Source organism: Aedes albopictus, chromosome 3 (genome assembly GCF_035046485.1).
Source record: "Aedes albopictus strain Foshan chromosome 3, AalbF5, whole genome shotgun sequence".
Taxonomy (NCBI): Eukaryota; Metazoa; Arthropoda; class Insecta; order Diptera; family Culicidae; genus Aedes; species Aedes albopictus.
Window position 1 is genome coordinate 270,155,294 of NC_085138.1, and position 21,311 is coordinate 270,176,604.

The window sequence follows — 21,311 nt, forward strand, 5'->3', positions numbered from 1 at the left end:
CAATGTTTAAAAAGTACCTATGTTTTAATAGTTTGTGAAGCATTTACATATTGTTAGCGTACGTTCAAAATTTCATTCAATTCGGTTCACTGGTTTCTGAGATATGACACCTCAAAAATGAGTTGTCTGAAAAATAGTGTTTTACGCGAACGGTTGTAACTTTGCGAAATATTAATCAATCGAGCCCAAATTTGAGCCAATGATGCACACATAATAGGTTGACAAACAGTCAAAATTTGAGGTTTTTTGATGCGCTCTATGAAAATGTGTATAGCTTGTTGAACTTTTTTGTGCGAGAAAAAAAAGTTGCCTATCCCCAAGCCTATCCCAAACATTTTGGCCATCCCCTGTAGTTGGACGTTGGACAATCGTTCATAGCGAAAATAACTGATACTCATGTAACGGCTTGACATCTCCCAAGGACTAAATTCTAGGATAGTTTGGACTATCCAGAGTTCCTGATTTCCACTTTGCATCTATATTTACATTGGAAGTCACTCAACAGCGGTTGTCGCTTTTGTCTGTGTGCTTGCTTGTGTGACTGTGTGTGGGGGCAAAAGTTCGCACCTTGAACAGCGTAGTTTATTGGTGTGATGTTCATTTATTTCATGGAAATTCATGTTCGTCCTTTCACTCTAGCCATGAAATCTGTTTCTTTCTGTTCTTAGCATTACGGCCCAACTGGAATAAGACCTGGTGTTCAGCTTTGTATACAGTGTATTTTATGAAGACTTCCACAACTATTAACTTGAAGCTGTCCTTTCCAGCTTTACTGAAGTTGTCAAAATACATTGTGGTTTAATCATAGAGACACGTGTTGCACAAAATACATGAAAAAAAAAATCAAATATGCCGCAAAACTATTGAACGGGACCGTAATCGAATCTTATCCCCGTCAGTATGGTGATGAACTATAACTGCGAATTTACAAACTAAGCTATGGAAGGCTCCGGTAAAGTAGATGAACATAACATGACCTTCAGAAATATACGAAAATTAAAATGTTTTTTAGCCATTTTTCATTTCTTTATTTAAATGGGTGAACATAATGTTTGCCTTACAATCGATCTTCTTACAAAACTAAGTTCAAACCCTCTGCCAGAATGATTTCAGGGAGGATAGTACACATATTGTACATATATAGTAGTTTCTATATGAAACCATCATTGCTTCTAAGATTCTGTAATTTTATTGAAATCTAGTGCGAATTTTTGCCCCACAACTACTGGGAACTTTTGCCTCTTCGTCAAGGTCTGAACAATATCCCTTGCTACAAGAAGCACTAGTATTTTTTGTTTATTCAAGTGCACCTCTCGAACTACTATGGAATAACGATTCTCCGACATCAAGAGGTTATGAGATTTTTCTTCTTCCTGTTGCTACAAATTTTTATTCCAAAAAGTCCAAAAAATCTATCAAAACACATTTTTTCGCTTATCTCCGCCACACCATAACGAAATCATTCCAATTTTTGTTGACGAGTAACTGGCCTGATTATGTGTCGAACCCATACAAATTTGTTTGGGTTGTTAACTCGTGTTCAACCCACTGCGAACTTTTGCCCCGTGCGAATTTTTGCCCCGCATTACTCTACGTGAACATGTGGATGTAAACCATATCCAAAATCAGAATTTAACGTTACTAAAGTATCATTTTTTTCCTAACTTCTAGATGTTCAGGTGTTCTAGGATGTCAATGATGTCTCAATCCCAATTCTCCATATTTTTTCCTAATACAGAAGTAGATTTGCAATAATTTTGCCGAAGACAGAGTACACTTTCAATAAGTGGGTGATTTTATACAGCTTTTTTTCATGTGAGGTTACATTTGAACCCTCTGGCCCCAAAGGTTTAAAATAAAATAATTTGTGCACTATTGACGATCAAACGCAAAGCTAAATTGCGCAGGTGGCGCTTTTCTAAAACAGTGAACTACGAACTCTAGACTGAATTCTAATGATACAAATGGAAGAAAAGTGAAATTATTGCAGATTCTCACAACTTTCCTGCAATGTATTGGCCAGAAATATGTTATTTTTGCTTCCAAAGTTGAAAATTTTGCGGTACCTAACCTCACATTTGTTCGCCAATACGTCAGAGTGATCCACCTAACCTAACATCTTAGGTAAATAAAAAAAAAAAAATATGTTCCCGCCAGTTGGCAATCTCAGTATGTTTTATTTTCATTCTGTAACATAAAAATTGTTTCATGAAAATAAGAATTGAAGTCGGCCATTGTGGCGGCCGTGTTCTGATTCTCAGATGTTACTATTTAGGGCCTATTTCTTCACCTCGGCTTAACTGGTAAGCTAGGCTTACTCATATAGTTAAACCTTAAGCCAGGGTGAAGAAATCGACTCTTAGTGAATTAGCTGTTAAGCTGTTAGCTGTTAAGAGAGAAATTGAAAAAAAAAACAAATACTTTTAGCGAGAAATATCTCATACATAAATTTTAAGCTGAGGTCACTCACTGTTTACTGTTATGCTTAATAAATTAGACTAAAGATCACGCTATTATGCAACTTGGATAATGATAATAGGGACGTAGGACCATCTCGGCCAAGCTATTATTCTGAGCTTTTTTTACTAGACCTCAGTCAATTTTGATCCTATTGACTTATTTTTTGTACGCGGTGAAATACGAAGAGCATCCAGCCGTGTACAAATCTTCAAGTCAATTGGTTTAAAATTGACTGAATTATAGCGTAAAAGTGACAAAATTAGCAGGCACGGACAATGTGGTTACTCGCTTTGGTAAAATTTATTGAAGATGTATTGTGATTACCGTGACCGGCCCTAATTCTGCGTAGTCCCTAATACGGCGCACTTCCTGTAATATACGACAAGATCATGGACGCTAGCTCAATATTAGCTTCAAATATATTTTTTGAATATTGTTTCTGTAGTAATGAAAAAGTTTGTGAAAAAAAATGTTTCAAACTAATGACCATTATTTTGTAAAAAAATAAAATGGTGTTGCAAGTACTGGAAATCACATGAAATCTGTGTCCATTAGCGAAGCTGCTAAAAAGTTGCCTCATCAGCTGAAGCATTTTGCTACATACATATATAATGAATATAATGTTTACTTCTCCATACGCATCCTATACTGCTGTCTTCGAGGAATCAAAATCGGCTAAAAACAATTGAGTTTTCTTCTTCTTTTCTTCGTGTTCTTGTTCTTCTTGGGTGCGCAGAATTAGGAACCGGTATTAAATAGTGGTCCTAATTCTGCGCAGGCATTTTACCACTAAATTTTGAACATATAATTAATAAACAAACATCATATAAATGCCACCATAGTTATAACTACCATATTCTATTTTTCTAACAATCCGGTGATTGTAATTACGTTTCAAAAAATAAGTTTATAATCTTTAAAGGCTTATTTACGCTTCTTGCATTTTTGATCCGATAGCTCGACCGGATTACCCATCGTTTCAAACATTTGCCATCAACCCCGGGCGAAACTCAATGTATCCATGCATGCATACGTCAAACGGGGCATATGATGTGAGTTTACATGGAATTTGCTTAAACAGAGGAAACCCTGGAGTTTAACAAGAAAGAAGTCTAAGTTTGCAAGCAAAGATAGTGCCACCTTTTCATGGCGTAAGAGTTTATATTGCTTTTAGAAATGAACGTAAATTTTACTGAAATATAATGAGTGTGCATATTATGCGGATAACTTAAAAGTTTTACATAGTAGTATTCAGTAATGCTACCAAATCCTTTTGAATAACATGATTAAAATTCACTTTGCTTTGTAATCAAAGTTGGTAGTATCAATGTTGGGAACATACACAGTTCCAATACGGTCGTAATGTCGTATGAAAGTTGAAAATGAAGAATGCAATTGAATTTGGTATATGAATCATGTTTTCATTAGAATATGCTATCTTTTTAGAGTTTTTTCCATGTGCGCAGAATTAGGAACATTAAAGCGCAGAATAAGGAACATTCCAAAAAAGGGTGCGCAGAATTAGGAACATTGGACACACTTTAGAAATTCCATGATTTTACATAAAAATTGAGTGTTTTGAATAAAAAATGTATTTTCCCTTATTTACAAGGCTTATAGCTATGCGTGGTCAAAAATTCAGCCAAATCGGTTTCATTTGGAATTTATTACAGCTGATTGAAATTTAAAAAGTCTTAGGTGCGCAGAATATGGGCCCTCCACGGTACATTCAGTATATTTAGTAATTAGTTATGCGATTCACACTATGGTGTGTAATTATACCCAGCCATACCCATCAATATATGTAACCTAGATACATTGAATACCGTATAGCAGCCATTTGGGCCAAGTCACAAGAAATTAAATCATTTGGTTCGAATGAAGTTGAATTTTTAAATAGGGGTGGATGTGGGAAATAAGACTGCAGGTAGCACTTCTCATTGGGTTCGATATGGTATATAGCACAAATACCGCTCCTCATGCCATTATATCTAAATAAAATCTCTGAATACTGTAAAACAATCGAACATGCTTGATGGTAATTATAGTTATTAATGTCCAATATTGATTCAACTAATCACTGTAGATATCATGCGGTATACAATTGGTCACATCGCATAATGAGTTTCTGGTTTTGTCTGTGCTCTTTTTTCCCTTTCTATCGTCTAGATAAACAAGCAAAGCGATCAGAATCAATTATTTATGCGACACAGTTCCGACAACATTCATGCTATTAATAACTTTCCGTGCTGCACTGGGCCTACAATCGGCATAAATGGTGGGATGGGCTCATACATGAACCACATCAACAGCAACAGTGACCACAGTAACGGAACCACCAATGGAAACAGTATCTCCAACAAATTCACCGTCACCAGGACGAACAGCACCAATACCACGGGCGAATTGGACACACACGGAACGGTTTCCACAGCGTCAGTCCATCAGTCGAGCGATAGCAATCACCACGTGGCCGCCGATGGCACAACTTCAGGTTACCATGGTGGTTCACAGGACTCAATGAATGAAGCAGACACCGGTAGACTAGAGGCGGCGAATGGAAAATCACTATCGACGCTGGACGATATCATGGAAAGTCCCCTGCTTAAAAGCCCAGTTGAAAAATGGCTCGAGGCACAGGATAAGGCTTTGAAACAAATGACCGATAACGACGACCGCAATCGAAGGTAATTTGTGCACGGTTTCACGTTCTGTTAGTGTTATTGCAACCGTCGTTTCCATGTGACATTTTCCCAAACATGGTACTTTTCTTTGATAAATTGTTAATCAATGAATGCGCTTCTAAAAAATTGAACAAGATCAAAAGCAATACACACCTTCCCTGTCCACCACAAATTGGCTGCTTTTTGCATCGCTAAATAACAAAATAATCAACCTTAGTCCCGATCCCTATAGCAAAATATTTGGCCCCAAAATAACGAACGAAAACATTCCGGGAACACCGATGGACCCGTCCGACATAGCTTCGAACTTCAACCAAAGCTTCACCTCCAGCACAATGCAAATAAACAACGAACGAAGAAGATCGTCCTCCAAGCTCCTAGGGGGAGGAGGTTCTCCTGTAAGGACAGATGGTAGAGATGATAGAGATTCATTGAACCGCAATAGCATAGACGATACAAGCCTCCGTAGCAATAGGCGTCGAATATCTCAGCAGTCGAACGACACTCGAAGGACCAGCAAGCAGGATAAAGAGGTATGTATGCGATCTGAATGTCGACCTTATAGAACATAAAACTGATTTATAATGGTCCGATCAGGGTCTCGATCCCGAGTCGCTGATGTTCCGTGATGGGCGACGAAAAATCGACATGATCCTTTGCTACGAGGAAGAGGACGAAGGCGTTATGACGGAGATTGAAGCACTGAAGCGACACCAGCGCAAAGTTTTCCAAGAGAGCCTCGTGAAGGAAGGGCTCGAGATCGAAATCGAGCACAAATCGCAATCGTTCGACGAGAAAACGTACTTCATCAAGGTTCACATACCGTGGCGAACCGAATCACGCTACGCCGAGGTTATGAACCTGAAACTACCGGTGAAACGGTTCATCACAATCAGCGTGAAGGTAAGATAAATTAGGATTATTTCAAAAATTATCAAAAAATTTCTCTACTTCATAACATACATTCGTTTGTACTAACACATAGGCAACATAGCCGCTCTCCATTCTCGATTACGCCCGATGCTCGCTAGATCATTTGTTGCCTAATCCACCGAACTTGCTCACTGTGCTCCTTACCTTATTGTATCAACCGAATTTGTGTCTCAACAACCCACCGTCTTCTTTCGACTTTGACCACCTTTAGAATGCTGAGCCTACCGTAGAATACAGTTCTCCTGCACACCACCGAAGATCGTCCTTAGCCCGCGTCACTCGAAAACTCTGAATTTTATAGGTTTTCATCAAGCTCTTTCATGTCTCGGTCTTCGAATCGGATTGTACATGGTACATTTGATTCGTGGGTGAATCTTTTTTGACTGCAATTTCTTCTGGTGTACGTAGTAGGAATGACTTCCACTGCTGATGCGACTTCGTATTTCACTACTGATATTGTTGTCAGCCGTTAGTAATGATTCAATTCTTTCTTCAAAGGTATCCTTGTCTATCGTAACGTTACTTCATAGACGAGTCCTGTTCATGTTCGGTTCCGCATACTAGCGTGTACTTTGGTTTTGATGCATTTGCCATCAGTCCCACCTTTGCTGTTTCGTATTTCAGTCCCACCTTTGCTGTTTCGTATTTCAGGCAGGTGCAAGGGCGTAGCCAGAGGGGGGCAGGGGGAGGCCGTTGCCCCCCCCTGACCGAGCAACTATATTCTAACTTAACCGAAAAACCTAGATGATCAGAGCTGTTTTTGACTAGTGAAAATAAAATTCTCCTGCATCCTCGTATTTTTTTAATGTATGCAGGAATTCCTTCGGAAATTGTTGGAGTCTTCGAAAATTCCTGAGGGTATTTCTTCGGAAATACCTAGAGGAATTCCTTTGGAAATTCCTGAAGGAATTCCATCCAAAATTCCTGGAGGAATCCCTTCGCAAATTCCTGGAAGAATTCCATCGGAAATTCCTGAAGGAATTCCTTCGGAAATTCCTGAAGAAATTCCTTCGGAAATTCCTGAAGGATTCCTTCGGAAATTCCTTGGGCAGTTCCTTGGGAATATCTTGGATGAATACCTTCGGAGATTCCTGGAGGAATTCTTTCAGAAATCCATAGAGAAATTCGTGAGGAAATCCTTAGGTGAATTCCTTACGAAATTCCTGGACAAAATAATTCCAAACTTCCCGGAGGAATGCTTTTGGAAATTCCTGGAGGAATTCCTTCGGAAAGTCCTGGAGGAATTCCTTCGGAAAGTCGTGGAGGATTTTTTTCGGAAATAATTTTTGGATTCTTTTTTTTTTGGAAATTCTTGCAGGAATTGCTTAGGAAATTCCTAGCGGAATTCCTTGAGGAATTCCTTTGGAAATTCCAGGAGGTATTCCTCCGGAAATCCCTGGAAGAATTCTTCCAGAAATTTCGGTAGGAATTCCTTCGGAAATTGCTGGACGAATTCCTTTGGAATTTCAGGAGGAATTCCTTTAGGAATTCCTGGAGGAATTCTTTCGGAAATTCCGGGAGGAATTCCTTCGGAAATTGCTGGACGGATTTCATTGGAAATTCCAGGAGGAATTCCTTCGAAAATTCCTGCAATAATTTCTTCGGAAATTACTGGAGGAATTCCTTCGGAAATTGCTGGACGAATTCTTTTGGAAATTCCTGGAAGAATTCCTTCGGAAATTCCTGGAGGAATTCCTTCAGAAATTCCTGGAGGAATTTTTCGGAAATTCTTTTTAGATTTTTTTTTGAAATTCCGTCGGAAATTCCTAGCAGAATTCCTTCGGAAAATCCTGAAGGAATTCTTTCGGAAATTCCGGGAGGAATTCCTTTGGAAATTCCATTAGGAATTCCTTCAAAAAAATCCTGGAGGAATTCTTTCAGAAATTTCGGGAGGAATTCTTTCGGAAATTGCTGGACGAATTCCTTTGGAGATTCCCGGAGGAATTCATTCGGAAATTCCTTTAAGGATTCCTGGAGGAATTCTTTCGGTAATTCCTGAAGGAATTCCATCGGAAATTGCTGGACGAATTCCATTGGAAATTTCTGGAGGAATTCCTACCAAAATTCTTGGAGGAATCCCTTCGCAAAATCCTGGAAGAATTCCTTCGGAAATTTCTGGAGAAATTCCATCGCAAATTCTTTGGCAAGGAAGAAATCTTGGATGAATACTTTCGGAAATTTCTAAAGGAATTCTTTCAGAAATTCCGGGAGGAATACCTTCGGAGATTGCTGGACGAATTTCTTTGGAGAATTCATTCGGAAATTCCAGAAGGAATTTCTTTAGGAATTCCTGGAGGAATTCTTTCGGAAATTCCGGGAGGAATTGCTTCGGAAATTCCTAAAGCAATTCCTTCAAAAAATCCTGGAGGAATTCCTTAAAAAATTCCAGAAGGAATTCCTTCAAAAATTGCAGAAGGAATTCCTTCAAAAATTCTTGGAGGAATCCCTTCGCAAATTCCTGGAAGAATTCCTTCGGAAATTCCTGAAGAAATTTGTTCGGAAATTCCTGAAGGAATTCCTTCAGAAATTTCTGGAGGAATTCCTTCAGAAATTCCTTGGGGAGTTCCCTCGAAAAATCTTGAATGAATATCTCCGGAAAATTTTGGAGGAATTCTTTCAGAAATCTATAGAGAAATTCCTGAGAAAATCCTTGGATGAATTCCTTAGGACATTCCTGAAAAAAAAAACATTCTAAACTTCTTAGAGAAATGCTTTTTATGATTCCTGGAGGAATTCCTTCGGAAATTACTGGAAGAATTCCTTTGGAAATTCCAGGAGGAATTCCTTCGGAAATTGCTGGAATAATTTCTTCGGAAATTACTGGAAGAATTCCTTCGGAAATTCCTGGAGGTATTCTTTCGGAAATTCCAGGAGGAATTCCTTCTGAAATTCCTGGAGGTATTCCTTCGGAAATTCCTGGAGAAATTTTTTCGGAAAGTCTTTTTGGATTTTATTTTTGGAAATTCCTAGAGGAATTCCCTCGAAAATTCATGGAGGAATTCCTTTACAAATTCCGTTAGGAATTCCTTCGGAAATTGCTGGACGAATTCGTTTAAAGGTTCATGGAGGAATTCCTTTGGAAATTCCTGCAGAAATTCTTTCGGAAATTCTTAGGGGAATTTCTTCGGAAATTCCTGAAGAAATCCCTCCGGAATCTTTTGGATGCATTCCTTCTGAAATTCGTGGAGCAATTATTTCGGAAATTCCTGGAGGAATTCCTTCGGAAATTCTTGGAGGAATTTCTTTGAAAATTCCCGGAGGAATTCCATTGGAAATTCCTGGAGGAATTCCTTTGGAAATTCCTTCGGAAATTCCTGGAGAAACTCTTTTGGAAATTCCTGAAGGATTGTTTTTTGGAATTTCCAGGAAGAATTCCTTCAGAAATTCCAGGAGAAATTCTGTCGGAAATTCCTGGAGAAATTCTGTCGGAAATTCCTGGAGAAATTCCTTTGGAAATTTCCAAAGGAATTTCTACATGATTTTCGGATGTAATTGCACCAGGAATTTTGCGAAGGAATACCTTCAGGATTTTCCGAATGAATTCCTCCATGTATTTCCGAGAGAATTCCTCCAGGTATACCCGAGGGAAATCCTCCAGGAACTTCCGGAGAAATTCCTCCAGGAAATTTCGGAAAAATTCCTCCACAAATTTCTGGAGGAATTACTCTAGAAATTTCCGGAGGAATTCCTCCAGGAATTTCCGAAGGAATTCTTCCAGGAATTTTCAAGGGAATTCCTCTTGGAATTTTCAAAGGATTTCCTCCTGGAATTTCCGAAAAAAGTCCTTCATGAATGTCCGAAGAAATCCCTCCATAAATTTTCGAAGGAATTCCTCCAGAAATTTTCCGACGGAATTCCTCTACGAATTTCCGAAGAAATTCCTCGAGGAATTTCCGGAGGAATTCCTCCAAGAATTTCCGAAGAAATTCTTCTAGCAATTTTCAAAGGAATTCCTCTTGGTATTTTTAAAGGATGTCCTCCTGGAATTTCCGAAGGAATTCCTCCATGAATGTCCGAAGGAATTCCTCCATGAATTTCCGAATGAATTCCTCCAGGAATTTTGCGAAGGAATTTCTAAAGAATTTTCCGAAGGGATTCCTACAAGAATTTCCAGAGGAGTTCCTCCAGAAATTTTCCGACGGAATCCCTCCACGAATTTCCGAAGAAATTCCTCAAGGAATTACCGGAGGAATTCCTCCAGGAAATACCGAAGGAATTCCTCCATGAATTTCCGAAGGAATTGCTCTAGAAATTTTCCGAAAGAATTCCGTGTTTCTGAAGGAATGTTTGAAGAAGTTTCTCAAGTTTTCATAGGAGTTCCGCAATATATTTTTGAAGGAATTTCTTGAGGAATTTCCGAAGGTATTCCATAAGACATTTCAGACATATGTCAAAAAAAATCCACACGAACTCCTGTAACAATTACCGAATTTTCCTTATCAAGGCATTTTTAAAGGAATTCTTCAAAGAATTTCCGAATGAGTTCCTCTAGAAAATAAAACATCACAAAAAGCATTTCTTCAGGAATTTCCGAAATTTTTTTTAAAGAAGTTTTGAAAGTTTTCTAAAGAAATTCCTTATGGAATTTCAGAAGGGATATCTCATGAGACTTTTAGAGGATTTTTTCAATATTTTCGAAAGAATTGCTTCAGGAATTTGGGAAGGAATTCTTACAGAAATTTCCGGATGAATTCTACCAAGAATTTTTGAAGGTATTCCTCAAGGAATTTTCGGAACAATTCCTCACGAAAGCTCCGAAGGAGTTCCTCAAGGAATAGGGTAGCGAACCAACTTGGGCAGCGGCCGGTATTTTGGGCACTCTTCGCTATAACTTGAAATTTTGTACACGGCTAGATACTAACAGTATCTCATCGCGTTCCAAAAACTGTGTCAATTGGTTCTGAATTGATTGAGTTATTGCAGAAAACTGCCCAAAATAGGACCCCTGCCGAGATGGTTCCACTTCCCTATTCTGAATCTATTTCAAAGAAACTCCTCAAGGAATTCCCGAAGAATCTTCTAAAGGAAATCGTAGAAGAACTCTCGAAGGAATGTCTTATGGAATTTCTCAAGGAGCTTTAGAAATGAAGGAATTCCTCAAGAAATTTCTGAAGAATTTGTCAAGGAATTTCCGGTGGAATGCCTCAAGGATTTTCGAAATAAATTCCTGAAATTATTTTTAATTGATTCCTTTAAAAATTTCCGAATACATTCCTCTAGCAACTTCCAAAGATATTCCTCCAGGAATTTCCGAAGGAATTCCTTTAGAAATTTTCAAAGATTTTTTTCCGGTAATTCCGAAGGAATTCATTAAAGGATTTTTCGAAGAAATTTCTTCAAAAAAATTCTTAGGGTATTCCCCAAGGAAAGGAATCTTAGTTTGATTGGAATTTTTGAAAGAATTCCCGGAGAAATTCTTTAAGTATTTTCTGGACCTTCTCAAACGGATTTCTGGTGGAATTAAGAATGATATTTGTAAAGAATTACTGGGGAAATTCTCAAAAGAATGCATGGTGAAGTTCGTAATAAAACTTCTGGAGGAATTATTGAAGAAATTTCTGAAGGTATTCCCATCGGAATTACCGCAAGTTTTCCGAAGGTAATTTCTGCTGGAATATCTACATTAAAACAACCTGGAAAAATATTAAAGAAATTTCTGGAGAAACTGTTGGATAAATTCAAATTCATGATGGCATTTGTTAAGAAATTCCTGAAGCAATATCTTGAGGAATTCCTCAGAATTATAATCATAGGGTGGGGCGGGGCAAGATGGGTCGCATAAGGATGGATCACCATAACTTCGTAAATACAAATCGGATTGGTTTGCATTCGTCCGCTACTCTTTAATACACTAGTTAGCTATGCTAAAAGTCGATAAAAAGTTCATTAAATACAAAATATGATGTTAAACAAGCAGTTTTAAAAAGTGATCGATTTTGTGCCGTGAAAAAAGTGCGGGGCAAGATGGGTCACCTTTTAAGTAATTAACATTTTCTCAACGAAAAACGTCAAAATATAAGATTTGTTCCGCATTCAAATATGCTCCATATCCATACTGAGTAAACAAGAGCTACTAGTAAACATTTTATAAATTTATTTGGAATATAAAAAACTTTACGATTTGAGTGGTCCTGAGGCGACTTGAAAATCGATGTTTTTACTAAAAAATTATCATAATTTTATGTTATAATTTTGAGCGTTCATTCCGCTTGATTGAAGTCATTTATGAGATAGTCTTGTAATAAAAAATAAATAACTTTTGAATGCTCCAAAAATACGTTCAAAATTGAAGGTGACCCATCTTGCCCCGCGGCCGTTTATATGGAGAATATATGGAATGTATCGCATAAGAAAAATGGCAAAAAACCATTTTATTTTTTATTTCCAATGAGAGTGTATAATTTTTCAATCAATGCCCCAAACTTTTGTATATTCATGCTGGTCATCTAACAAAATTATTAACATAATCAAAACATGAGTAATGCGCCCGAAAATGGCCCTGACCCATCTTGCCCCGCGACCCATCTTGCCCCGCCCCACCCTATATGATTCTTCCATTGAACCATTCCTGTAAATCACCCATATTTCATACTTCACTTTTATTTTTTTTTAAATGATGAAGTATTTGAACTCCTTGTTACTACAAAGTGGTTTTCAGTGTAAGGGTGCTCGCCCCCCCCCCCCCCCCTGGCCGAAAAGCTGGCTACGCCCTTGGGCAGGTGTACAGCTCTGCCACCGGATCTCGTGAAAACCGTACCCCGAATTGTCGCATTACATCTTCCAGAGCTATGTTAAAGGTTAAAGCTCGCAGTGTCTACGGTGAATCGATCGAAGAAGTGGAATTGACTGCTGTCTACTCAATCATATTTGTAGAGGGGTGGATGAGATTCAAGAAACTGGAACGCGTGAGATAGTTCCGCCAAATGAAGGTGGACCCACAGGTTGATTCCGAAAGTAGATAGTTGGGTTAACGCCTTGGAGAAGTCACATTCCACCTGACCCAGGTCTTTTCGGGTATCTACAGTATCTACATCATTTCGGTCATGCGAGTTCTCCCGAATGCCCGGTTAGCACTGGTTTAGAGGAAATCAGGATGTGTCGTATGGTGAAGATCCTGGTTCGTTGTCGACCAGCCGTCGATGAAGCCAGTTTGATAACTTCCCACGAATTCATTCGTTTTAGGTGACAGACGACGGAAAATGACCTGGGATAACTCTTTGAAGACGGCATTCGAAATGGTGATCGCTCGGAAACTCTTATTTGCCAAATGGTCGCCTTCCTTTTATTTAGGGCAGTCTATCCCGTCTTTCCACTCCTCCAGTAGCTGCTCGGTTTCGTAGATCCTGACTACTATCCTGTGCAGGCAAGTGGTCAGTTGTCTGGGCCCATCTGGATGAGTTCAGCTGCGATACCATCCATACCAACTGCTTTGTTGGAGTTAAATCATTTCCGTCTTCTGCTGCAGTAACGTAGTCTTTTATTCCGTAGCCTTAATCTCCCCTTGATCTTTACATTCGCCACGCCATGTAATGGCTCATCCAAGTGCTGCCAACTTTCAATTTCCTCAAATCCGTCCGTCAAGAGGCTCCCATCCTTATCCCTGCAGATTTAGGCTCGTGGCACTAAGCCGTTGCGGGATACGTTGAACATTTAGTGGAAGTTCAGTGTTACTTGGAGACAGCACAGCAGTTCCATTTGCTTCTACTCCACTTTTTCCAGGCGGAGTTCTTTCTCGGCTGATTCCGTTTTTGTCTAACATTTCACGTTTTGCCGGGTTCCTTGCTGCATCTTTACTGCTCGCGCTGCATTCATCTCCTCCAAAATTGTTCTACACTCCTCGTCGAACTATTCGTTCCATCGACTCCGTCATTGTACTTAAGGATTCTAACTTTTCTTTTTCTCTAAGAATTTGCATCCTTTGACAGATACGTATTCGAGTCAAGTACAAGACACTGAAGACGACCTTACAGTTGAGGTCGAAATACGTATCTGTCAAAGGATGCAAATTCTTAGTGGAATTCAAAGGAACAGTACTTAACGTGATTTTCTTTTTATTTACAGATATTCCCCTAACAAGCCCAGGTTAATCATCATCATTTTCTTTTTCATTTTTAGGAGGAAGAATCAACTCTACGAAAACACCAAAATAAGTGGCTCAGCTACTGGAGCAAGCTCATGTCCGTGACCGAATACAACTACAGCCGGATCGAGAAGGAACCTTCATTCTACTCGGCGACGGCCAACGGCAACCCAGAGGAACAGTTCATAGTCAAGGACCGTTGCACCACCTACAACAGTGCCCAGCGAAGTCTGATAGTGATGCAAATCCTGATGCGAACGCGATTCGATGAAACCGAAAAGGCCAACAATGTTGGAATCAAAAGACTGCTCAACGATGGAACCTACCTGGCATGTTTTCCACTTCACGAGGGCCGGTATGAGAGGAATCACTCATCTGGCGCTATATTCGATAGGCGGTTGCTGTATTTGGAATGGGCCAGACCGGCCAAATGGTACAAGAAACAACCGCTCTGTCTTATTCGAAAATACTTCGGAGATAAGATAGCGTTGTACTTTTGCTGGTTAGGTTTTTATACAAAAATGCTGTACGCGCCTGCCATCGTCGGATTTTTCTGTTTCCTGTATGGGTTGGCGTCTATGGATTCAAGTGATAACATTCCAACGTAAGTTGCTTCCTAAATCTGTAGATAAAACTTTATTCTCAAAGTACTATTCATTCCAGGAAAGAGATTTGCGATGAAAATGGTCCAGGAAACATCACATTGTGCCCTCTATGCGACAAAGCATGTAGCTATCAACAGCTATCGGAATCATGCCTGTTTGCGCAACTAACGTACCTGTTTGACAATCCCTCAACTGTATTCTTCGCCATCTTCATGTCATTTTGGGCCACGACGTTTCTGGAAATGTGGAAACGCAAACAGTCGGTACTGATTTGGGAGTGGGATCTACAAAACATCGAAAACGAAGAGGATACCCGTCCGGAGTTCGAAACGTCGGTGAAAACGTTCCGAACGAATCCGGTGACCCGCGAGAAGGAACCCTACATGCCAACCTGGGACCGGGCAATTCGTTTCTTCGCGACGTCTAGTGCCGTATTGTTCATGGTATGTCACATTGCTTTACTCACGTTTCTGCTGAAATCGGTTAAAAAATCGGTTTTTATCTGTATTAACGAGATACTTGGCCTTAGTATCAGTAAACACAAGTATATGTATGGCCATTTGGCCGAATGTTGTTTGGCCGAACACCATTTAGCCGAATGCCATCTGCCCCAATAGATAGGTCCCTTGGGAAAATGCCGTTTGACCAAATTATTATCAAAATAATTCAGAGAAACTTTTATCACATTCTAGTGCCAATATGATCATCAGAAATATTTTTCCTTTTGATTATAGACCATTATTTCTAGCTTGCCATTCAAGGCCCTGGGCTTGGATTATATCTTCCAGGAAGCTTTGATTTCAGGCATGTGGTCGATGGCCTTTGCAGTAATGATTAGAATAGCTGAATGTATAATCAATGGCAAACAATTCTGTAAGAATCAGATCTCCAAGTCATCTGATATAGTTATACTGATCATGACGCTGCATAGTATATCGAACATTTGTCGAAGTCATTTATGTGCCGGGAAAATATAATTCCAAGTTGGAGAGAATATTACAAACTGAGGGAGGGTGCAATAGGCCCAGTCAGACCCCTGAATGGGCAATGTGGGTTAGTTTATGGGAATGCCATTGAAGGTTTGTAATATTCTCCGAGGCTTTCGAAATCCAACAGGGCGCGTCCCCGGGTTGCGGATAGGGGGAAAAGGGAGATTTTTCACATTTGTACTGTAATCAGCCAATGCGGTACCCGAATAAAAAATACAGTAGAAAAACCGAACGTTGTATTGTAACAGTACTATTTAGAACCATATTTTTACAATAGACACCACTGTAACAATAAAAATACAAAAACAATAATATGTAATGTAGAACACTATACCGTGAATTGTAAATAAAATTTTTACAATATATTATACAGGTTAAGTATCGTAACAATATAAAAAAATCTTTTTCTCCATATATATTTTTTTGCAAAACCATACATTTTATTGTTAATGAATTGTTCAAAATACTGATACGTGGGTTTAAATATACCGTACATTGTATGGTACATGAATGGTATCAAACAATAAGATGTACCGTAAATAAATTGTTTTTAATTGTAATTTCACTATCGATTATACATTTTATCAAATGGTTTTGGAATGGTTCTCTTTTGTTATGTTGTATTGTTTTACATTACATAAATCATAAATTGTTATATTATCTTGTCATTTTCCTCCTGTTAATGGCACCTTAGGCTTACTAGATTTATAAGAATGCGCTTTGGGAATTCTCCAGAGCGTTTTGGACAACCCCCCCACTACTTGACAGATGAGCTCAGTTTCGCGTACCTACTTGCAAATCGCAGATGTCGCTACTGTACGTAAACAACGGGTCCATCCTTCACTGACGCAACAATTTTTGTCCACGCGAAAAAATCTTTTTGTTTCGTGGTGAGTGGATGCCAACAAGAGGCTAGCGTTTCGTATCAAAAGGACGTATTCAACAGAAGCGCAAAAATTAGTGTTAATTAAATTCAAACCATTTTGATTTGATGCTGTAAGAAATGTAACAGAAGCACTTGTTTAAACGGTTTTGCATATTAATTTGCAACTGTGCATGCTAAATTAAACCGAGGATCAAACTGAAAAAAAAATCTGATCTGATAATTTTTAACTTCTATTTTGGATTTGCTACCAGATATGCAGCTGTAAAATGTTAGCATAAGTAGTAATTTATTACTGGCATGTGCATAATAACCGCACCAGAGAAAAACATGAGTTTCTGATTTATAGTATGAAAGTCGACTATTTTGCCTTCAGCCGTTTTATAGATATAATTTTCACTTCTAGTAAACAATTTCATCATACCGCACTTAGATTGCATTTTCCTGTGCCAGAGAAGCAGAAACAACACATTAAGATTCTTGTTTAATATTTTAATATGTTTTGCGCGGTTTGTTATTCTTGGTTTTCGTCATTTTCAAAAGTAGCGCTTGCCGCTTTGAATCTGACAGTACCACCCGGACCAAAATTTTTAGGTACGCTGACGTTGTTCGGCAGCTGTCAAAAAGCTCCCGGGTTGGTTTTGGATAACCCTTCATATATAGGATCGCCCACGTCTAATTCTGAGTAGTCTCTGATTGCATTAACAGTTGAAGCTTTAGCTCCCATGCCCCACCAGCCAGATAACCGGGTTTTGCAACCTAAGCATTATTTGTGGCAACACTCTGAGCGGCATGATGGAACTATGCCGAGCGCGCTAAGTGTTATTAGACCACTAATGTAGTTGCATGAAGTGGGTGACGAGGTACATAAGTATCATTACAGCGTGCTTAACTGTTATTGCAATATTGAGGCACCAGTTTGACTAAAGTTTGGAATACATAACAATTGATGAGAAAATGTCAAGTTCGATTCAAATATAAGTTAGGTTAAAAAGCGAACCCGCAGACGAACCTATATTAGAAGTCATTTCAGTGTTCTGTCCAGTCCATATGTTAAAGATGGCTCTACGTCAAAGAGTTTGTCAATCGCATTAGATTCGATTGTGGTCGAAGGCAAGTTCACATGAGAGAAGAGGAGAAAACTCCCCTAAATGCAAATACCGAAAGAATAGTGTTGAACTCATCCACTAATTTACGGTAATCTGACCTGCATCTTCCTGGGTTGGCCTACATTCGTATTTCTCTCATCGCACTCTTCACACCTAGCCCGCCATATCTCTTGAACCCCTGCTTGGACTTGCAGTTCTTAGGACATCTGGTTTACCACTGATTTAAACATATTATTGACTTTAAATTGATGTTTCAACTTAGGGGGCGTCCATAAATGACGTAGCTTTTTAGGGGGGAGGGGGGTGTTTGTGATTTTGTGACGAAGTGTGACGATAGGGGGGTAGGGGTTTATGATATGCTACGTAGCTTTCTACTAAGCCTATTGAAAAAAAAGTATTTCGTAATTAATAAAATTCTTACTCGTTATCCAGTAAATCAAAAAACAAAATACATTGCATGATTTTTTTTTTTTCATTAACATTAATGTAAATAACAAATAAAGGAGATTAAAAGCAGCCTCATTTAATAAGACATGCAGCTATCGGACGCAACAACTGTAGTTGAGAAAATGGTTTTGAAATCCTGCGTAAAGAATAATGTATTGTATTTGCAAACACAATTTAATTTCGCTCAAACGTTTCGCAAGACCAATAGTTTGTTGCTTGCTATAGAGCACTGCTCACCACTAAGATTGCAAAGGAAATTTTTTTCAGGACTTCCTCGAAGAATTCCTCTAACAATTTCTTAAGGAGCTCCTGTACCAGCTTTGTAAGAAGTTTCTCATGGTGTTTTTTTTATAGGTTTCCCCAACAGGAGAAGGATAACATTTCCACAAAAATTCCTATTGGGAATACCAAAAAAAAAACTCCTGAAAACATTCCAAAAGGATCTGGAGGAATCTCAGAAGGAACTTCCAGAAGAATTTCAGAAGGAACTCCTGGAGGAATTTTGAAAGGAAATCATAGAGAAATTTCAAAAGAAACTCCGTGAGGAATTCCTTGAGCAGATCTAGATGGATCATTCGGAGAAATCTTGTATAAACTCCTGGAAGAGTCTCAGAAGGAGATATTTGTAGATTCTCGGAAGGAACTCCTGGTTCAACTTTTGGGGAATCCCGGAAGATTATCTGGATATAACACCTGGTGAAATATAAGAAAAAAAATCCTGGAGAAATTCCAGATGGAACAATGAGAGGAATCCGTAAAGGGATTCCTCGCGGAATTCTAAGAGAATGGAGGAATGCCGGAAAAAGTTCCTGGAGGAGTCCCGGAAAAAAAAATTCTGGATAAATCCTAGAAGGAAGTCCGCGAGGAATTCCAGAAGAACCCTGGAAGGAATTCCTGAAGGAATCCGAAAAAGAACTCCTGGAGGAATTCCAGAAGCAATTCCTGGGAGGGCTTTTAAAGAATGCCGGTGGGATTTCCTGCCAAGATCTCGGATTAAATATCTGAGTGAATTCCTGAAGGAAAGCAAGTAGGAACTCCTGAAGGAATCCCGAAAGGAACTTTTTTGGAAAACATAGAAAGAAGTTCTGATGGAATCTCAAAAGAAATTCCCGTTATATCCCTAAAAAAGACGTCCGAAGAAACTGCTGGTGGAAGAGAGGAGAAGAAACCCTTGAAAGAACTCTTGAAGGAAACCAGAAAAAAAACATTAGAAAACAAACTCGCGGAGAAATCTCAGAAGGAACTTTTTAAGGAATCTAAGAGCGAACTCTGGTAGGATATATTGGAGGGATCTTTGAAGGAACCTCTGAAGGAATACAAAAAGGAGAAATTCTCAAATGGAATCCCAAAGAAAATTCTTGCAGAAATCCCGGAAGGAAGTCCTGGAGGAATCAAAAAGGGAGAAATTCTCAAATGAAACCAATTTGATATTCTGAAGAGATTTATTAGTGAGCAAACTAATATTTTCGGAAGAGCTCAGGTTGGGAGCATCAATTTCCTGTTCTTCGGCATCCAGCAGAATGATGGGTGGTTTTTTCAGTCATTAGCTTTGGTGATAATTTTCACTAGTTGCACCTATGGTCTTGATGTCAGCGATCTGATCCAGGCAGTCGGCAATGTTTTTTACTATTGTTGTTTTTTCATAATATTCTAATAATATTCTATAAACAACAAGGTAGAATTGAAATCAGAGCTAAATTTGAGTTTTTTTTTGTTTTTTGACATGAAATTTGTTTAAGGGGGGGGGGTGTTCTAAAAGCTACGTCATTTACAGAGGGTGGTATCTGAATTTGTGACGAAATGCTACGAGGGGGGAGGGGGGTATTAAAAATCGCTTTAAAAAAGCTACGTCATTTATGGACGACCCCTTATTCACCTTTTTCTCCTTCTTTTCCTTTGCATCAAAAAAGTCACAAACATCAACAAAACAAAGCACGGAAAAAATCTTAAACTGAATAAACAATAGTCTATTTTATGAGGCTAGTCAAACGACAGAACTCCGCACTCTGATGTTTACGTTTTCAATCATCATCTGGTTGATGATGGTTAATGACTGCGCGCAAGTCAAGCGTAGTTTTTGAAACTGGCTAAAACCATAATAAGATATTTTTATTTAATTTTTTTTCGCAAGTTAACGAGTGAATCGTGACGAAAAAAATACCTGATTAATTATTGAGATTTATATTGCTTCTACGACAGCTTTTGAACCTATTTTGGCTCAAATTTCTCATATCTCCAATTTGTTGAACAAGTACCTTTTCAAAAATTACGCGATATTCCAGCAAAACAAACGTGCGTGGAATTCTGTCAGTTGACGCCGCTGCTGCGATCAGCTGTTCTGAAACGTCTCGTAAAATGGCTTATTAAAAATTCACGGAAAAATATTGTTTCGGAAAAGTGAATGGTTTAAACGTAAGAAAAACAGTATGATATATTGTTACATAAAAATCCAATGTAAATGAAGTACAGTAGACGTTCGCTCGGTGCAAACGGTTTAACTGCAATGCTTTTTAACTGCAAGTCCGCTAAGTGCAACAATTTTGCAGTTATCGCACCGCTATCTGTCAAAAACGAAACGTCAACAGAGTTGCGATGTTTTTCAGATGCACTACAGCTGCATTGCGATGTTTTTGAGTGCATTCTGGCTGCGTCCAACAGCAATTGACAACTGTTTGACGGCTATCAGTCGTTGCAGTTAGCGAATTTCATTCGGTAACTGAAACGTAAACATGTTGCACTTATCGAACGTCTACTGTATTGCGAACCATTTCATTACAATACACTTTATTGTAGCTGGTACACTGTTTGGTGCAGGAATGGTTTTCACCAAACACCCTATGGTTAGTTTTTATCCGGGTATTATCTCCTATGGTGTTGTAGTGCGAATGAATGATCTCATTCTATGGGAATTCGAACCTTGTAATGTATTGTTTATCAACTTCAATTTTCTAAGCTTGATAAGGTTTTGAAGACAAACATGAAATGAGAGAATTGCCTAATAGGAAAGTCACATCAGCAAAGCTTTTACATATGCAAATGCTATCCATGGGGTCATGTCTAGCATTTAATATGTATGGCAATGACTGATTCTTACCTAGCAGGGGTACTACAAGACCACGCG

General features: G+C 38.8%; 1 protein-coding gene across 2 annotated transcripts in view; it reads left to right on the top strand.

Annotated features, from left to right (window-relative positions):
* Positions 1-21,311, top strand: part of LOC109433216 (anoctamin-4) — a 133,551-nt gene that overhangs the window by 106,396 nt on the left and 5,844 nt on the right. The window contains exons 2-6 of one of the 2 annotated variants that reach the window (XM_062860783.1): positions 4,630-5,147; positions 5,362-5,677; positions 5,742-6,047; positions 14,193-14,761; positions 14,821-15,205. In XM_062860783.1, the coding sequence (XP_062716767.1) occupies positions 4,630-5,147; positions 5,362-5,677; positions 5,742-6,047; positions 14,193-14,761; positions 14,821-15,205 (2,094 nt within the window). The remainder of the gene's footprint in view (positions 1-4,629; positions 5,148-5,361; positions 5,678-5,741; positions 6,048-14,192; positions 14,762-14,820; positions 15,206-21,311) is intronic. The other variant, XM_029857012.2, reaches the window with a different exon arrangement.